The following is an 18,616-nucleotide window of genomic DNA, read 5'->3' as shown; positions in this document are numbered from 1 at the left end:
TCCACTACTCCGTGCTGCCTACCCCTTGTAATCTATTTCAGATAAATTATGCATTGCTGCCATCACTTCTGCTTCCAGGCAGAAAGCTTTTCAAAGTCAGTAATACGAATCTTGGGACTGAAAAGGACAAAACCACCATGTCAGGAGTTTAGGGATTTGGATCAGATCTTGTTACTTTTATGGTTTTTAATTCATTGAACAAAAATCATGCTGACATGTTTAGGTCTCTTTTTTGTTCTGCCAAAGCATATGTCAGTATAAGGAAGGAAAAGGAAAATTAAAACTTGATCCAGTGATTCAAAAAACTTAATCCCGCTGAAATACTAGGAGGGGCAGAAAATAAATGAATCTGAGTCTGTAAGAAACCTCTTAAACTTCTCTGAGCAGAGGTATTTCAATCTTCTATTTCATATATAATTTGAAATAAGTATCCCACTGCTTAGGCAATCTTTAATAAAAAATTTTTTATCTAACCAACTTCTTTTCACCACATTGTTACATTTACATTTTACGTAAAGAAAACAACCATATGTATTTTTAAAAAATATAAATTGGGACTCAAAGATGTCTTAGGAGTAAAAGGCTATATAAAGAAAACAAAATTGTAGTAAGTGTAATTTGGCCTTAATACAAACATATTATTTTGTATTAATGTAAATGTGACCACAGTAGACTGTTAACAGCAGACAGTTTCCATACATAATAGTACCCAATTACTGACAATGACAAAAATGTTTCAGTTTCAGGATGCAAGCACAGAGGCAATAATCTAAAGAAATGGAGAGGGGGTGCTGTGAGAGGGTTAAGAAGTGGGGGTGGTGGCGGGCACAGGGAGGGTGGAGAGGAAGAAGGGAATATGCATGCTGGTTCGGGGTGTTGGCTCGAAAGGTATCTCAAATACAAGTTCAGAAGCAGCTGGGGTGATGGAAACCCACTGGTTTTGAAGTCAGCCAGACGTGTTTCATTCCCATGCCTATCACTCAGAAGCTAAGTATCCTTGGGCAAGCTACTTAATCTCTCAGAGCCTCAGATTCCTCACCTGTAAAATGAAGATAATAAAAACACCTTACAGGGTGATGGGAAGAACCAGACATAATACATATATAAAGTACCAATAAAGACAGCAGCACATAGTAGCTTTGAATAAATGATAGCGTTTATGAATGTTTTAATCAAATACACTTAATTACTTCCTCATGAAACAACGAGGGCACATCTGTTTTAGAAAAGAAACATACCATATTATGGAAATATTTTAACTCCTTTCCAAACCAGTGATTAATACATCTGATCATCTCCATCTCGCATTCAGGGGGTTCTCCCGGCACACGCTGGTTTGTCCTCCAGGCTTCTGCACTCAGCCGGTTGGTTCTGAGCACCCGCTCTGCACTTGGCGTGCATTCATTCATCAAGCACTGGCTGAGGCCCCTGAGTCCTGTGCCAGATCCTGGGCCAGGCCGAGGAGCTCCAGAGAGAAGGCAGGAGGCCTTCCCCAGAGGCTCAGTCCAGTGGCGGAGACAAACTCGTCAGCCACTACTTAGAAAGGGCGTGAGTGGCACTAGGACAGAGGGGTGGACCTTCCGCAGGAGCACCAGGCAAAAAAGTACAACTCTGCCTCGAGACTTGGAAAATGCCTTAGAAGCATTTCGGTCCACTGCATTTCAGGCAGAAGCACGGTGGGAGTCTAATGGCAGGAAGGCAGGAGGCTGCAAAGGTCAAATCTGTCCTGCAGGCCTAGAGTTTTCACATTCCTCTTTAGCCACAAAACTCTGGCTTCAGAGAAAACCAAGGCAGAGGCTCCACTTATAAATTTATAAAACAGATAACAAGAGAGCTATTCCAGTTAATGAGGGGAAGGGCCGTCGGGGAGTGGTGGAGCTCTGTGCCAGGCCCAGGACTGAGTCCACCCTGCCTCCCCTCCACTTTGGGCCTGCCACTAACTGGCTGAGGGACCTCATGCAAGTTATTTAAACTCTCTGGACCTTGGTCTTCTCATTTGGAAACAGAAATTAAAATCAAGCAAACAAAAAACCCAAGCATCTACCTTTCAGGGTTCTTGTGAGGATTCTATGAGAGAATACGTGGAAAGCACACAGTACAAAGCCTGGTAGAGAATAAACACTCAGAGAATGTCAGCTGCCTTTGCTGCTGTGGTTTATGTGTTGGCATTCACTGAGGCATCTTCGAATAATGATGCGTTTGTTCTTGGAAGTTTTTATCAACGGAGAAATGACAGGGCGAACAATCTATGCTTCAGCAAGATGGCTTTTTGAGACTCTATTAGTAATTTAACGTCTCACATACATTTTAAAATCCACATGCTCCCAGCATGTAGCCCTGAACTTTTCTCTTTTCAGTACTAATTCATTTAGTTTACGGCTTCATTCTACAGCTATTTACTGGGCACGGATTGTGTGCCAGCCCCAATGCCAGCCCCGAGGGATACAGCATTAAACACACGAGTTTACCGTCTGGCAGGGAAGGCAGTCATTACACACACATACACTCACAATTAATCAATACGTTACAGTTGTAATAAGCACAATAAAGACATGTAGAGTTCTATGAAAATAATTAGTGGGGGAAGGGAGTCTGACCGAGGTCTCTTGTGGGATTCCAGGAGCAAAATGTGGGGACATTCAAGAGGAGTGACATTTAAATTACGAGGTGCAAGAGTGGAGGGGCTGGGGGAGATCATTCCCACCAGAGGGAATGGTCGGTGTAAAGTTAAGGCAGCTTTCCAGGTAGGAAGGTGGGTACTGCTCTCTGAGGGGCTGAAAACGGCCGTGAGGCTGAGAACAGAAAGAAGAGAAGACTGTTCCAAAGGAGGCTGGCGAGCCTGGCAAGCCCAAGGGTATGCATGCAGGCCCTTCAATGTCACATGGAAGCCCGGTAGGTCCACCAACAAGTAAAGAGACACACAAATGGTACATGCACACGGTGCAATTGCATTCAGCCTCAAAAAGGAAATTCTGACACATGGGATAGCGTGCATAAACCCTGAAAACATTACCCTGAGTGAGATAACCCAGACTCAGAAGGACAAATAGTGCATGATTCCACTTAATACGAGGTACCGAGATTGTCAAATTTATAGAAACACAAAGGAGAAGAGCCGTTACCGGGGGCTAACCGGGGGATCGGGAAATGGGAAGTTACTGTTTAATGGGTATAGACTTTTAGTTTTGCCAAACAATAAAGAGTTCTGGAGACTGTACAACAATGTAAATGTACTTAATACCACTGAACTATACATTTTTAAATAATGGTAAATTAAAAATAATTTTTTTAATGTTTATTTTTGAGAGAGAGAGAGACAGAGAGACAGAGTGTGAGAGGGGGAGGGGCAGAGGGAGGGAGACACAGAATCTGAAGTAGGCTCCAGGCTCCGAGCTGTCAGCACAGAGCCTGACGCGGGGCTCAAACTCACGAATGGTGAGATCACAGCCTGAGCCGAAGTCGGACACTTGACTACTGAGCTACCCAGGCGCCCCAGTAATGGTAAATTTGGATGTATATCTTACCACAACAAAAAAGTCTAAAAGAGTCCTAGCAAATTATTCTGAGAACAATGTGGAGTTCCAGGAGCCTGAATGAGGCCCAGGAAACGTGACCAGATTTGTACTTTGTGTAGATAGTGATGTACAAACAAGATCTAAGCACATGGCAGAAGTCTACCCAGGAGTCTGTAGGCAGGCAGATGGAAAGCGGTGGACCCACCCTGGAACAGCTTCTTGGCTGGATGATGAAGACAGCAGCCTTTTCCGCTAGGGTCAGAGAGCCTCCCCACATAAGGCAGGGGTTTTGGCTGAGCTGGCAGGGTCACACTTTGTTTGTACATACTCCACCAGGCAGGTCTTCCAGTAACATCCTGGATGGGGGCCTTCCTGCAAAATTCCTTGAGCATGAACAATAAGCACAGGGCATGCCCTGATGGTAACTCACACAGCAGAGAATCACCCGGATTGAAATGATACTTCCTATTGTTTCAGCGAGAACTGGACACATGTACAAAGCTATCCACCAGGTGTGTATTAGAGGAAGCTGTGCTCAGCGTGGGCAGTTACAGTAAAACCCAGTTATGATATGTCAGACACTAGACTTCACAAGGATCACTGGTTACTTACAGGGGTCTTTAAAAGGTGGGGAAAACATGCTTTAAAGCCAAGAAGACCTCGAATTGGAATCCTCACTCTGCTGCTTGTCAGCCTCAGAACTGTCAGCATGCTGTTCAACATCTCCAAACTGGCTCTCCGCGTGTGAAGCGGGAGGAAGAATGTTACTACGGGGGCAGAAGCGAGGATTAAATGAAATGGTGGTGGCAAGGGCCTGGCGCACGGCCAGCGGGTGCACCATAGGCACTCACTGCGGGGTGGCTGCATTCTTACTCTTACCACAGGCTCTCCAGGGCTTGGGGATACTAACAGGACATGAATCGTGAGGGAGAAAACCGTCAAAAGGACTTAGCAGCTTAAGCGGAGAGGGAAAGAATGGGAACAGAGGAGAGCAGGCGGTGGGAGGTGTGAGTTGGGCTCCAGCAGCTGTGGGGGTCGGGCTGAGGGGGAAGGAAGCTGCACATCCAAGGAACAGCCCATCAAAACACATCTCTGACAGCTCCACCGAGAGAAACCTCACCACCGCCTCACCGGCTTCTGGGAGCCCCCTCCCCCCCAGTAGGGGCATCAGCCCGCAATCAGCTGCGGACACACGCCCGACTTTATTGTTTGCCGGTGGGCGCTGCCCGATGCCTTGGGGCCACTGGCCCTGAAGGAAATGTTTTTGTTTGTGTAGCCCAGCCAGACTTCCTATGCTTCTAGGTATACAACTTCCCCATCCCCTCTTGCCTCACCCCCGCCACTGCCAGCTCACCAGCCTGTTTCATATACACTGATGTCTCCTAAGGACATCAGGTGTCCTTTTAGCCCAAAGAAAATCGTACGCGCACTTTGGAGGGACTTCTACCACCAGCGGTAACTTCAGTTCTCTCTGGGGACACAACTGGCCACCTGCTTTCTGACGACCGTCCCGAGCCTCTTAAAGGCCTGGCTGACCCAGACATACTGTGCTGAAATACAGCCCAGCAGGATGGAAAGAGAAAGGAGGTGAGGTCGGGGGCCACATCTCCACATTCTCAGCAGAGTGACCGTGATTAAGTCCGCTGACTTCTTCCTGTCACCCCAGCAGGATGGAAACCCAAGTTACACGCAGGTAGAGAAAGAACACGGGTCTGGTGGTAAAGGCAGACTTGATTTCCAATCCCAGCCCCGCCACTTACAAGCTGGGTAACTGTGTACACATAACTTGTCCTCTCTGAATTGAGAAGATGCCCAGTGGGCACACAGGAGAGCAGTCCCTAAAGCCCGACTGCTGGGGTTTGAGGCTCAGATCCATCACATCTTAGCGCACGGCCCTGGGCAAGTCATTCTACCTCTTTGCCTCAGTTTTCCCATCTGTCAAATGCGTGTAATACCATTAACTTAATGAGATTGTTGTGAGGATTAGAAGAGCTCATAAACATGCTGGTACACGGCGATGTGCTCAATAAACACTATCTGTTCTTATTTCCTCAACTGTCACATGAAGGGGGAGTAATAAAAATGTTACCTTTCTTCCACAGTGAGTGTTAGGAGCAAATGAGAGAGGATGGTTAAAGAATGCTGACCGTGTAGGTATTAACTACTTAAAAGCTATTGATAATATCAGTGATAAAAATAATGGTGATGTCTCCTACTGAGCGAGTGCACAGCACAGGGGGTCGAGCCCTGGCTCAGAGAAAGACTGCCTGCTTTTCCACTTACTGTGTGACACTGGGCCCAAAGAGCTCCATTCCCCTATGACTCAGGTTCTTCATCTGTAAAAGAGGCATAATAATATACCTACCTCAAAAGACTGTTAGGAATATATTAGCTGATACGAGTAGCATCTGGAATAGCAGCGGGCATACAGCAAGTGCTCATATTCATTTAATCCCATTATTCCATAAACACTGATGGCATTTTTGCATACTTACTACGCACTGAGCCCTGTTTCGGGGCTAGGGATACAGCTGACAGAGCTCTTCCTGTCCACATTCTAGTGAAGGAGAGAGATAATAAATCCATAAAATGAAACAGAAGAGCTATAATGAAAATAAAGCACGACAGTGAGATAAGGAAGAACCTTATTATTATCACACTTGTGTTCGCCTAGACATGACTCGGATGGTACCTGCTCCCCTTCAGTAAAAATAATGATAACTAACATTTGCAGAGCTCTTCCCCTGTGCCAGCCTCTGAGCTGATACACTCTCCATGCATTAGCTCCATAAATCCTCACAACGCTCTTATGACACACTGGCACTACTACCTGGATTTCACAGATAAGAAAAGGGAGTCTCAGCCAGATCAAGTAACCTGCCCAAGGCCACTCAGCAAGTTCCTGGTAGACCTGGGATCCGAGCCCAGTGCAGATGGTCCTTGCATTCTTTGTTGGTGCCAGAAAAATCAAAGCAGCTATTCTCACTGGTGGAAGTGATCAGAACAGCACTGCTCTTATGTTAAGGCCTGCTTACATATACGGTTCATTACTATTGCTCCAGCTCCCCTATAAGTCCAAGTGCAGCGGGAAGAAAGGAGAAAGGGAATCCAGAGAGGACTGCAATGGAAAAGTGATCGGACCTCAGCAGTCAATTGCCATGTTCTATAACAGGGGCAGGACATGAAGGGGAGAGGACAGAGGAGGGGCAGGGAGAAGAGGAGCCTGTCCTTTGGGGTGCAGCTTTTACACAGGTGTTGGTGGCACTTTCTCCCCAGTCCATGCTCCACTCAATTCCGGATTGCACTTTCTTATGTGTTTCAACCAGAACTTATGTGCTGGGAGCGAGGCCCGTTTCACACACGTGGATCCCGAAATAGCAGGAGGCGAGCCTAACAAGCTGCAGGCCGGGTAGGAAGCAACACCACAGAGGAGAAGGCGGGCACCCTAACACCGCACGGAGGCCCCTGCAGGACTGGAAGGCACAGAGAAACAATGTGCCGGATGGAACTCATCCAGCACAATGAGTGGCCCTGAGAACGCAGCGATGGCAAGCAGGCGGTGGGAAGAAAGGGGAAGGAAAAGCAGCTGTAGTTGCTCAAACGCAGTCTGTGGCCGCCCCAGCCCAAATGAGGTCATTAGGCATTCTTCTCTCACCTTGTTTTCCCTTTCAAGACTGTTAAAGGTCCGTACGTGTGTGGGTTGTGTAAGAAAAGGGTATTTCCTGGAATGTACCCATCATACACACTTCTCCGGTACAAGAGCCACTAGGCGATACGGCAGCTAGACAAGGAGGCCACAGAGCAGGAGGACAGGTTCCACGCTGGCAGCCTGACAAGCAAGACGACAGTGTGGCAAGAACATGGGCTTTGGAAGCAGACAGATTCCATCTGAATAATGACTCCTCCACTTACTAATCTGTGATCCCGAACGAATTAAACTTTCTGATGCCCCAGGATTACATCTGTATCACACCCATCTCAAAAGGGTATTTGTCTGCAACAGTGAGATCACCGTGAAAAAAGCAAATACTCAATTTCATTTATGTTAACTTAAATACGTGTGTGTGTGTGTGTGTGTGTGTGTGTGTGTGTGTAGGTGGGTATACACCTCTTTTCTAATTTGGAAGGATATACATTAAACTTACCAATAGTTACTTTATAGAAGAACATTTGGGGGACCACAAGAGAATGTTTTATTTTTCTGTAGGATTTGAGTTTTTACAATAAATGGGTACCATTTTTGCGATTAAGAGAGATGAGGGGTGCCTGGGTGGCTCAGTCGGTTGAACATCCAACTCTTGATATCAGCTCAAGCCATGATGCCAGGATCGTGGGATCGAGCCCCGCATTGGGCTCCACGCTGAGTGTAGAGCCTGCTTATGACTCTCTCTCTCTCTCCCTCTCACCCTTTCCCCCACTCACGCTCACTCTCTTTCTAAAAAAAAAAAAGAAACAAAGGGAGATGAAAATCATACACCTAAAAGTCTAGTATCCAGAATATATAAAGAACTCTTATGACCCAATAAAAGGACAAACCACTCAACTTAAAGACAGGTAGAGAACTTCAGCAGACATTTTTCTAAAGATACAGAAATGCCAAACAAGCACATGAAAAGACACTCAACACCAGCAGTCATTACGGAAATACGAATCAAAACTACAATGAGATACCACTTCATACCCATCGGGATGGTGGTAATAATAATAAAAATGAACTAAAACAACAAGTGTTGGCAAGGAGATGGAGAAACCGGAGCCCTCACACATTACTGGTGGGAATGTAACATGTGCAGCCCCTGTGGAGAAGTTTGGCAGATCCTCAAAAAGTTAAACAGAGCTGTCATATGACCCAGCAACTCCACTCTTACGTATACACTCAAGGGAACTGAAAGTATGTTTATACAAAAGTTTGTGCAATGATGCTCACGGCAGCACATTATTCATAACAGCTCAAAAGTTCATCAACTTACGAATGGATAAATAAAATGTCCATACAATGGAATATTATTTGGCACTAAAAAGAATGAAGTACTTATACATGCTAGAACATGGATGAACCCTGAAAACATTATGCTAAGTGAAAAGAGCCAGACACCAAACACCACATAATGTGTAGTTCCATTTTTATGAAATGCTCAGAACAGGGAAATCTATAGACAGAAAGCAGATTAATGGTTGCCTACAGCAATCCCAAGTGGGGCGAGGGGTTTGGGTAAAGCTGGGAGTGACTGCTAGTGGGTACAAAGTCTCTTTTTGAAGTAAAATGTCCTAAAATTGATTGTGGTGAATGTTGTACAACTCTCTGAATACACCAAAAACCACTGAATTGTACACTTTAAATGGGTGAATTATATCTCAATAAAGCAGTTAAGCAAGGTCACGTGCCTACTTGGTTCTTGTCACTGAACAGGGCTTGTCTCCTGGACGGAAAACGTAATGACGGTGGCACATGTTTCTTCACCTGGGGAATGGCAGTGATGACAGGGCTCCCCGTAACAGGTAACACGGAAGGTTCCTTAACAGCAGCTACCTTGATAGCGACAACTTAAAAACTAACATTCACCCTCGCTGACTTTCTTTCCTCTCTTCACGGGTGTCAGGCCTGCATCCATGGTCCAAAGGCTCTCCCCTCTAGTGCTGCTCCCCCTCCCCTTTATCCATCTCAGCAGTTTCTCCCAATAGATTTTCATAAAAGTAAATACGGCTATTGTCCTATTCTACAGATGAGGACACTGAGACTCAGGGAACTGAAATAACTAGCGTAAGCTCACAGAACTCTTTTTATTGGTTTTCTTTTCACAGTTCTTCTGACTATAAGCTTGGTTCCCCCAGCTTTCAATGCTGGCTCTCCCAGGCTGCACTACAGCTCCCCGCCCGTGGTTAACTCAGCCTGGGGACCACCCTGCCTTACCTGGCTTGCTTTCCCTGGAAAAACCTGGCCATCGTTCATGAGAAACCATATGTCAGGATATGGTGGGGGAAAACTACCTGGGAAAGGAAATTCAGGCTAGGAGAACTGTAACTCAGGGCTTTTTCCTGGTATCTGGTAAAACAGCCAGGTCTGATCCTGAGTAGACTTCTCCTCCGTGCTGTCACCTCAGAACAAATCTGGGGGAAGGGGCCTAGCCTGGGCATAAGGTCTATCACCCCTGACGAAGCCCGAAGGAAAAGCGGAAGCCAACAATGGCAACTGTCTGGCTGTTGGGAGGCCCTGTGGAGCAGCTCAGTGGGCTGAGGGTGACAAGAGCCAAGGTCCCTCTGCTCACCAGAAACACAAAGCATATCCCACACCATAGGCAGGACTGGTCATCAGACTTTCTTATTTGGGATAGACGTCCTAGGAGGTTGTATTCGCCACAATTCACATTCAAAGAACAAACTGCTCGTTAACAATCAAACTACAGTGTTCCCGAGTAACTGAAATTCCAAGATAATTACAACATAATGACTCCACTCCTCCCATCCCTAAAAATGGAGGATAGAAAAAAATGAGCATGGCATTGGGGGGAGAAGTTGGTGAGGAAGAGGGTGAGAGTTAAGGACTAAAAGAGCAGTCAGTAAACAGAAGTCAAGTATCACTGGTTTTACTTCCAAATAATCAGAAAAAGACGGCTTCCAAGAACTCTTAACCAAGAGAATTAGATAAAGTCAAATAGTGTAAGATACAGCAATTAAAACTGATTAAGTACCTATGACATGCCAAGCCCCACACTAAGAGCAACCCATATAATATCCCATTACTCCTCACAACCATAAAAATCATTCCCATTTTACAGATAAGGAGGCTGAAGCTTCCAACAATTGAGCAATGCGCACATTCTCCGGACTGCTGCTAGGCAATGACCACGTGACAGAGGGACTCCTTTAATAGGCAACCTGCTCAGGAATGTCCCTTCAGCCTAGGTGACTTTCTCAGGGGTGCTGTGTGAGTCTTCTCCCACCCAATCCCCCTCTCTTCCTTTCCTCACTGGCGGTAGACCTGTGCTCAGTCTCTCTCGCAGGCATTTCCTCCCATAAACCTCTTGCACATCTGATTCTGTCCTGGCATCTGCTTCTCAGAGGACCCAAGCTGACAAAGCTAGAGTGACGCAACAGGGATTTGCACCCCAAAGCCCTTGTGCTTTCCTTTCTACGAAGACATTAAGTGATGGATAAATCAGGTCGTTAGATGCAGTGAATATTCTCAGACCTTCTCTCCCTGTTCAGCATAGCCGATGACTCCCTCCTCTTTAAAATACTTTGCTCTGTTGGGGCGCCTGGGTGGCTCAGTTGGTTAAGCATCTGACTTCAGCTCAGGTCATGATCTCTTGGTTCGTGAGTTCTAGTCCCACGTCGGGCTCTGTGCTAACAGCTCAGAGCCTGGAGCCTGCTTCAGATTCTGCGTCTCCCTCTCTCTCTGCCCCTCCCCAGTTCACACTCTGTCTCTCTCTCTGTCTCAAAAATAAGTAAGCATTAAAAAAAATTTTTTTTACACACTTTGCTCGGTTTCCTGGACTCCACGCCCTCCTGGTTTTCTGGCCACTTAGTCTCAGTCTCCTTTGCTGGTTTCTCCTCACTGCCTTGACCCATAAATCTTGAAAGTCAAGCATCAAGGCCATAGCCACCAAACCCCTTCTCTTCATGATCTACGTTCCTGTCTAAAATAATCCCACCTCAGGGCACCTGGGTAGCTCAGTCAGTTAAGTGTCCAAATCTTGATTTCAGCTCAGGTCATAATGTCACGGTTCGTGGATCGAGCTCCGCATTCAGGCTCTGATAGCACAGAGCCTGCTTGGGATTCTCTCTCTCTCTCTCTCTCTCTCTCTCTCTCTCTCTGTCTCTCTCTTTCTCTCTGTGCTCCTCCCGTGCTTGGGTGCACTCTCTTTCTCAAAATAAATAAATAAACCTAAAAAAGAAAAAAGTCACCTAATTTCACAGCCTCCTCTACAGGGTCATACTTCCCAGATTTCTCTCCCTGGTCCACACCTGTCCTCTGAGCTCTAAACTTACAGATCAAACAGCCTACTTGACCTCCCCACGTAGGTATCTAATAGTATCCCAAGATAAACACAGACAAAACCTGCTCTTCCCTCGCACCCAATTTGCCCTCCCACAGTCTGCCCTGTCAGTGAGGAGTAATCCCATCCTTCCAGGTACTCAGGCCAAAACTCTTGGAGGCATGTTTATATTTAGTCCTTTCTTTCTAAATCCACAACTAATCTGTTAGCAAATCCTGGCAGCTTTTTCTTTACAATGTAATCCAGAGGCAGACCACTTCTTACCAAGTCCACATTACTAAGCTAGTCCAGGCCATCATCATGCCTGGATTACTGCAATAGCCCCTAAATGAACCCTGCCTTCCCCCTTGCCTTCCTACAGCAGAATTCTCAAAACAGCCACCATTACGATCCTTTGAAAACCTAATTCAGATCATGTCACTCCTAGCTCAAAACCCTCCATTGACTGACTTCCCGTTCCCTTCCAAGCAAAAGCTAAAATCCTTGAAATGATCTATAAAACTACAATGGTTAATTTTATGTGTCAATTTAACTAGGCCACAGGCTGCCCAGATATTTGGTCACACATTATTCTGGATGTTTCTACAAGGGTGTTTTGGGATGAGTTTAACATTTAAATCAATAGACTGAGGAAAGCAGTTTGGGTCTGAGGACCCCTGGAGGGGTCACTTGGGGGAGCTGCAGGCTGCTGTCTGGCCCTGAAATGTCCCCGTCTCTAAGAATCTCAGCAACATGCAGCACACTGTTGCAAACAAGCACTCAGGCAATCAAGCAGCAGTAGCAAGACTAAGGCTCCCCACGTTCTGTTCACTTGTTTCCCAATTCCAGCGCCCCTCCCTTCCCACTCCCAGTAGAACAGGAAGTACACCTTGAAGATCATTAGGACACTGTTAGTCAAAGAGAAAAACTTTCAACAACAAAGACATTCAACAACTGGGAACTAGTTAATGCTGTATGTAAAATGTAACCACTATGCATCCTTTAAAAAGAGTGAGGAAGAATTCTCACTCTTACTCATCAGAGAGTAATGACACATTGTTAAGTTAAAAAAACAAGGGCAGAACAGTATGTATAATTTAATCCCTTATCATTACAAGAAAAAGGAGGAGACATAGGCATGTGTTTGAATCTGCACAGGAAAAAAAAAAATCTAGAAAATCAAGGTGCTAAGAGTGGTTCCCCATGGAGAACAGGATGGAGGTATTTTAATTTTTTCTTTAATTCTACTTAAAATTAAATCGATGCGGACATTGATGAAAAATAACAAAAGAGGAGGACAATCAAGGAAGAACGCAGCCTCAGCAGGGAGTGAGTCAATCACACGTGCTTTTATCTCTTCAGTGAGTTCATGATTCCTTACAGGTTTCTTTCAAGGCAGACATGCAGTCAGTCAGTGCTCTCCACCAAGCAGCTTCATTCTACTGTGTGTGGTTTTCTCCCTGAGATTTGATAGAACAATGAGCAAGGGAGCGTGTGTTTGTTTGCTTGTTTGTGTGGGGGCATAGTAAAGATATGAATGGGGTAGGGGCAGAAATCTGGCCTGATGCAAAAAGATCTCCTGCTCAAAACTTTTCAGAGTCCCTGATTAAGAAGTGAAAGAGTGATATTCCAGAGAGATGTGCCACCAGGAGACGAGAACAGGCAACAGGCAGTTAAAATAGTGAGGCCCGAGTTCTAACCATGCTTCTGCCACTTAGCTTTATGACGGCAGATGTTCACCTTCCATGAGCTTCCGTTGTCTTCCCAATCAAATGGGCGTTAAGAATAGTCTCCTGGCCTCATGGGAGTGTAATGAGAACAAGACGAAACTACAAAGCATTCAGCACGGCACCCTCAGGTGCTGCACCTGCAGAGCAGGTGACTGATAAACAGCACCCAAAATTTGACTACATAGATAGGAAAGGAAAGTAGAAGAAATGATTTCAGTACACCTGATTAACAGGAATGGCCAAAGAATCTATCCAGTAGGCTGACTTCTCCAAATCAAAGAATGCTGGCCAGAGAAGAAAACAAAAACTATACGCACTGCCAGTGGGGGCAGACACAGCCCAGCCTCAGGCTCCGCGGTACTGAACTGAGAAGAACCGCACGCAACCACACGAGGCTGGGTTCCCAGAGGCTGTGAAAGACGGCTCCAGGTCTGACCTGTTGTCGATTTAGGATTTATCTTCCCCCTAATTCCCAAAAGGATCAGAGGCAGATTCCAGTAAGAGTCAACATACTCAGTAGACTCATTTAAATAAGAATAAAAGAATCAGAGAAATATAATGAAGGCGAGGTACTAGCTGAGATCTGCTGCAACTGCAAATAAAACTTAGCGGTGGGCAGCCAGAGTTAAGACCAGAAAACTTGCAGACAGATCATTAGGCAGAGGAAGAGTCAAGATCATCAGGAAGGGCACATTTTCCTAGAACTAAACTTGAAATTTTGTAATCAGAAACTGATCCTAGGGATGTATGCCTCTGGTTCAATCTCACCTCCCAATCACCTCATGTAAGCTTAGTGTACTATTTTCCTCCTCACAGCTTTGCCAATTACCAGCTATCTGACCCGGAACCGATGCCTCACTTCTCTGAATCTGTTTCCTCGTCCTTAAAAGGGAATTATGTTCTGACCTATCTATGAAAGGGAGTAGAGGAACATTTGCTAGCATTCATTCACTGGGTGCCGGCCAAACAGCAAAATCTTTGTGTACGTTAACTCACTGAAATCTCCCAATAACCACACGCAAGCCCTGTAAATACTTTACAAGTAATCTCCCAGAGATTCAGAGAGGTGGGGACAGGTGCCATTGTCACACAGCTACAAAAGTGGATGAACTCAACTGCATGCTTCTGTGATACCAAGGCAGACTTTAACCCTATACGCTCCCACTTTCTCCAGCTATGTCAAGCACCTAACAGGCCCTGGGACATAGTAGGTACTCAATATATAGTTCCCTTCCTCATTTCTTCCCTTCTCAACTAGAATTATATATATCTAGAAAATTAAGTTTACTGAAATAATATCAGTATCTTATATTTACATAGTTTCTTTCCCCTAAGGAGATCATACGACCTAATCTATTTTCTCTACTAATCCCACCAAATCTCTACCTATCATTATGTATTATTTCACTTATTTTCCAAGTAAGGAACTAGCAGGCAGCAAGCTGCTAGGGTGACGTGCCCACAGTCATGTGGAAGTCACTGCCAAAACCAAATAAAAACCTTGGTCCTCTTTACGTCTAAATCAACCTTTATCCTCTCATGTGACACAGGCTCCATAATGAAGAACAGATCATTCATTTTTTATCTGGAAAACTACCAAACGTATAATTCAGTAAGGGGCCTCATGACCTTACCACCTTGTCAAAGGGAAGTAAGTGTATAAAAAATGAGGTTTGCAGGAGCAGACGGTTTTGGTCCGTCAACTTTCTCTTAGATTACTCCCATTAACCAACATAAAATAATGTAAAATATAATGTAACAGATCCCCAAGTCTTTGGAAATTTAAGTAAAACTCACTGATCCTTCAAACTTACATACAATGCACAAGGGCAACCGTTAACTCCTGAGGGGCTGCAGAGGTGCACATTATGTAAACTAGGTCTTTGAAAGAAGAACATGATACACAACCAGGCCACTCTAAGGAGAATCTAAGTGAGCAATGAGCATTCAGCAGCAGAAATTCACAGTATCACAGAACTTTAAAGTTCAGAGGGACCTGGCAGGCCACTGAGAACAATCTCTTCATCTGGTATATGAGGAAACTGAGGCTTATGGAGGTTAAGTGGCTTTTCCAAGATTTTGCAGACAAAAGAACAAGAACTAAAAAATAGAGGCACCTGGGTGGCTCAGTCGGTTAAGCGTCCGACTTCAGCTCAGGTCATGATCTCGTGGTTTGTGGGTTCAAGCCCCATGTGGGGCTCTGTGCCCAGAGCCCAGACCCTGGAGCCTTAGATTCTGTGTCTCCCTCTCTCTCTGCCCCTCCCCTGCTTGCACTCTGTGTCTTTTTCGGTCTCAAAAATAAATAAACATTAAAAAAAATTTTTTTAAAAGAACTAAAAAATAAACCTGTTGACTATTATCTATTCCACTTCAAGTCTTACTTACATCTGCTGTCCGTGAGTACACATAGCACTTTCCAGAATAACCCACCTATAAACACAGTGCAGGATAAAGAGCACGTACTCTAGTAACAGAGAAATAGGATTCGAATCCTGACTGCCACTTACTGACCATATGATCTTGGCGAGTCCCTTAATTTCTTTGAATTTCAATTTTTCATCCATAAACTGTGGGTAATAGTATATTCCATGGATAAGCTGCAGATGATATAAAGAAGGGGCCTGGCCACAGCCTGTGAGCTCCATGAAGACAAACATCAGGTTTGTACATCTCTAGCCTCCAGCACAGAGCCTTTACATTTGTAAAACCTGGCTGAGCAAAATTAATGAACTAACCAAGCAAACAGGTTCTGGACTTGAACCCAGGTCTACTTGGTTCTTAAACACTAGGTTATATTGCTCCCGATTCACATGATTTCAAAGCACAGTGTTAATTCTGACTTACAGAATACGAGAACACAATGAAATAAAACAGCCATTTTCTGGTCCTAAAGCAGAAAAAAAGTTCAGTGGGGAAAGTTCCTGGACTCTCAGTGTCGGGATTGGTTCTTATTGCTAGTGTGCGCACATCATGAGGCTTTAGAATCAATTAAAGCTAGGCTTGGGTCCCAGCTTTAGCATAAGCTGAGTGATCTCAGACATATTACTTTACCTCTCTGAGCCTAAATTTCCATACCAGGAATAAACGTACTTCACAGAACTGTGTGAGAAGTGAGGCAATATATGTGAAGAAATACAACGTGATGTGTGGCACAAAAAGACTCTATTTCCCTTCTAGTTACTTGGAGGCTTCATTCATTCACTTCACCTAGGTCTCTGCTCAAACATCACTTCCTTCTGAACCTTCCTATCTACAATAAAAACCTCAATCCTCTATCCCCTTACCCTGCTATTCTTTTTCATAGTCCTCATCCTCACTTGATATTACATCATGGGTTTGTCAGCCTTTCTGTTTACTGTACCTACTCGACTGTAAGGTAAGCCCAGGAGGACAGCGGCTTTTTCTTGTTTATTTTGTTTACTGCTGTATCTCAACCACCAGGAAAGTGCCTGACATGCAGTTAGTGTTTAATAAATATCTGTTGAATGACTAAATGAATTAATTCAACACTCCCTTGGGACCTGCTGTCCAAGAGGCATCACGTAGGAAGAAGGACTTACAGATAAGTAAGAAATGAGATTATAGGAGAAACTACCGTGCCTGCCCTGGAATCTGCAAAGATTTCGAACTCACCTGGACCCTCACAGTTGCCTCCTGACTATTCTTTGTGTCTACTCTGCCCCCTATATTCCATTTGTTAATCAGCAGCCAAAAAGACCCCCAAAAAGTCAACATTGGATCAGATTTCTCTGCTTAAGCCCCTCTAGTGGCTTCCCATTCCAATTAGAGTAAAGCCCAAACTCCTTACCATGGCCTGAAAAGCCTACCTTCCATTCCCTCTCCCTCCCTCCTTGACTTTCAGGCACACTGGCTTTCTGCCTCTCAAACATGCCAAAGTCTTGTGATTTCTTTTTTAATTTAAAAATAAACATACATTTTTGTTCATTCAAAACTCTAAGTTCTATTTATATAATTAACAATATTCTGTTCTAATGCCTAAATTTTTCAACAAGCAAGGACTAATGTAAAAAATAACTCTTCAATGGACACGAGTGTCGAGGTCTTTTGTGCTGGCTGCTCAGTCTGCCTGGAAAGCCCCTCCCCCAGCCTGGCTCTTCCTCCCCATTCGGTTCAGCAAAAACGTTACCTCCTTAAGGAGCTCTCCCAGGCTAAGTTGTCCCTCTACCATCACCTTCATCAAGTCGCTCTGTGGGGTCCCACCACTATTACTTTCCCCACAGCATTTCACTATCTGGGATGACTTTACTATTTATGTGTCCCACCTTCCCAGCCTGGAATGTTCCCAGCCTGGAACGGAGACAAGGACTTTGCCAGGTTCACTGCTGTATCTTTGGCCCCTAGCATGTAGTAGGCATGCAGTAAATATTTCTGAATCGATAAACTGGATCCCAAAGGATGCTGGAGTTTGCCAGGGTAAGAGTACAGGTAAAATACGCTACGGGCCTAACACTGCCCCACTGCCCCACTGCATCAGAAGATGCGAATTTTAACCAAACTTACTTGGGAATGGGCACCCGAATTAGCGTCCCTTCCACTTCTGGGTTCAGATTCATTCCACTTTCTCTTATAGCCTTGATAGCTGCAGCTGTACACTGAAAACCAGATCAAAAGGTAAACAGAATTAGTAAATAATTATTACCAGATGCAAGCCCTCTGTCGATAACTGGCAACCCATCTTGGCAGAACATGGAAACATTTAGTTCTGTTACCAGTAAGATCAGGAAGTTACATTGGTGTAGAGTGCTTTGATCAAGCTGAATAGCAAACTACGTCCACTCCTGGTACCAGTGTACTGCGGGAGGGAAGAAAAGCAAAGAGGAGGAAAAAATAAAAAGAAAACAGCTCTGCTTCTTTGAAAAGATTTCAACGGTTTGAGGCAACACAGATCAAAACCACAATAAATCCTCAAGGGAGGGGGGCTGGTCTGTACAAAGATTGGTGTAAGGACAGATGAAAGATTTTATACATTAAAAATTCCAGTTGACATTTTACACTCAAAATATACCAGTGCCGATGTGGAATGAGTAAATACATTTAACTCCTTCGCATCTACACTCACACCGACCTCACTCGTGTTTTGGCTTGAGCAGTGAGTCTCTGCTGGTCTGTGCTCCAGGAAAGGCAGTATGGTACACCAGTCAAAAGCCTGGGCTTTGGAGTCAGAAAGATCTCAGCCCAAATCCTTGCTCTGCTAACCATGTGACCCTGGGCAACAATCTCGACCTGAGGTCTCCATGTTGTAATCTGAGAGCACACGGTACCTGTATCTCCCGGAGGATTAAATGAGGTAACACGAACGATGCATCTTGTTCTGTGCCTGGCACACAGTAACACCCAGGCAAGGGGCGTTATCATCTAAACTTATTCTATAAAG

General features: G+C 44.9%; 1 protein-coding gene across 16 annotated transcripts in view; it reads right to left on the bottom strand.

Annotated features, from left to right (window-relative positions):
• MRRF (mitochondrial ribosome recycling factor) overlaps positions 1-18,616 on the bottom strand; it is a 72,233-nt gene that overhangs the window by 31,701 nt on the left and 21,916 nt on the right. For 12 of the 16 annotated variants that reach the window (XM_006939433.5, XM_019816482.3, XM_006939432.5 and 9 more), the window contains one exon: positions 17,743-17,834. In XM_006939433.5, the coding sequence (XP_006939495.4) occupies positions 17,743-17,834 (92 nt within the window). Of the gene's footprint in view, positions 1-444; positions 1,040-3,412; positions 6,073-6,133; positions 7,345-9,654; positions 12,952-17,742; positions 17,835-18,616 lie in introns of those variants that run through there. The other 4 variants (XM_045043775.1, XM_045043768.1, XM_019816486.3 and 1 more) reach the window with 4 other exon arrangements.

This window comes from Felis catus, chromosome D4 (assembly GCF_018350175.1).
Source record: "Felis catus isolate Fca126 chromosome D4, F.catus_Fca126_mat1.0, whole genome shotgun sequence".
Classification (NCBI taxonomy): domain Eukaryota; kingdom Metazoa; phylum Chordata; class Mammalia; order Carnivora; family Felidae; genus Felis; species Felis catus.
The sequence above is the reverse complement of the archived record's forward strand: the minus strand, read 5'-3'. Positions and strand labels throughout refer to the sequence as shown.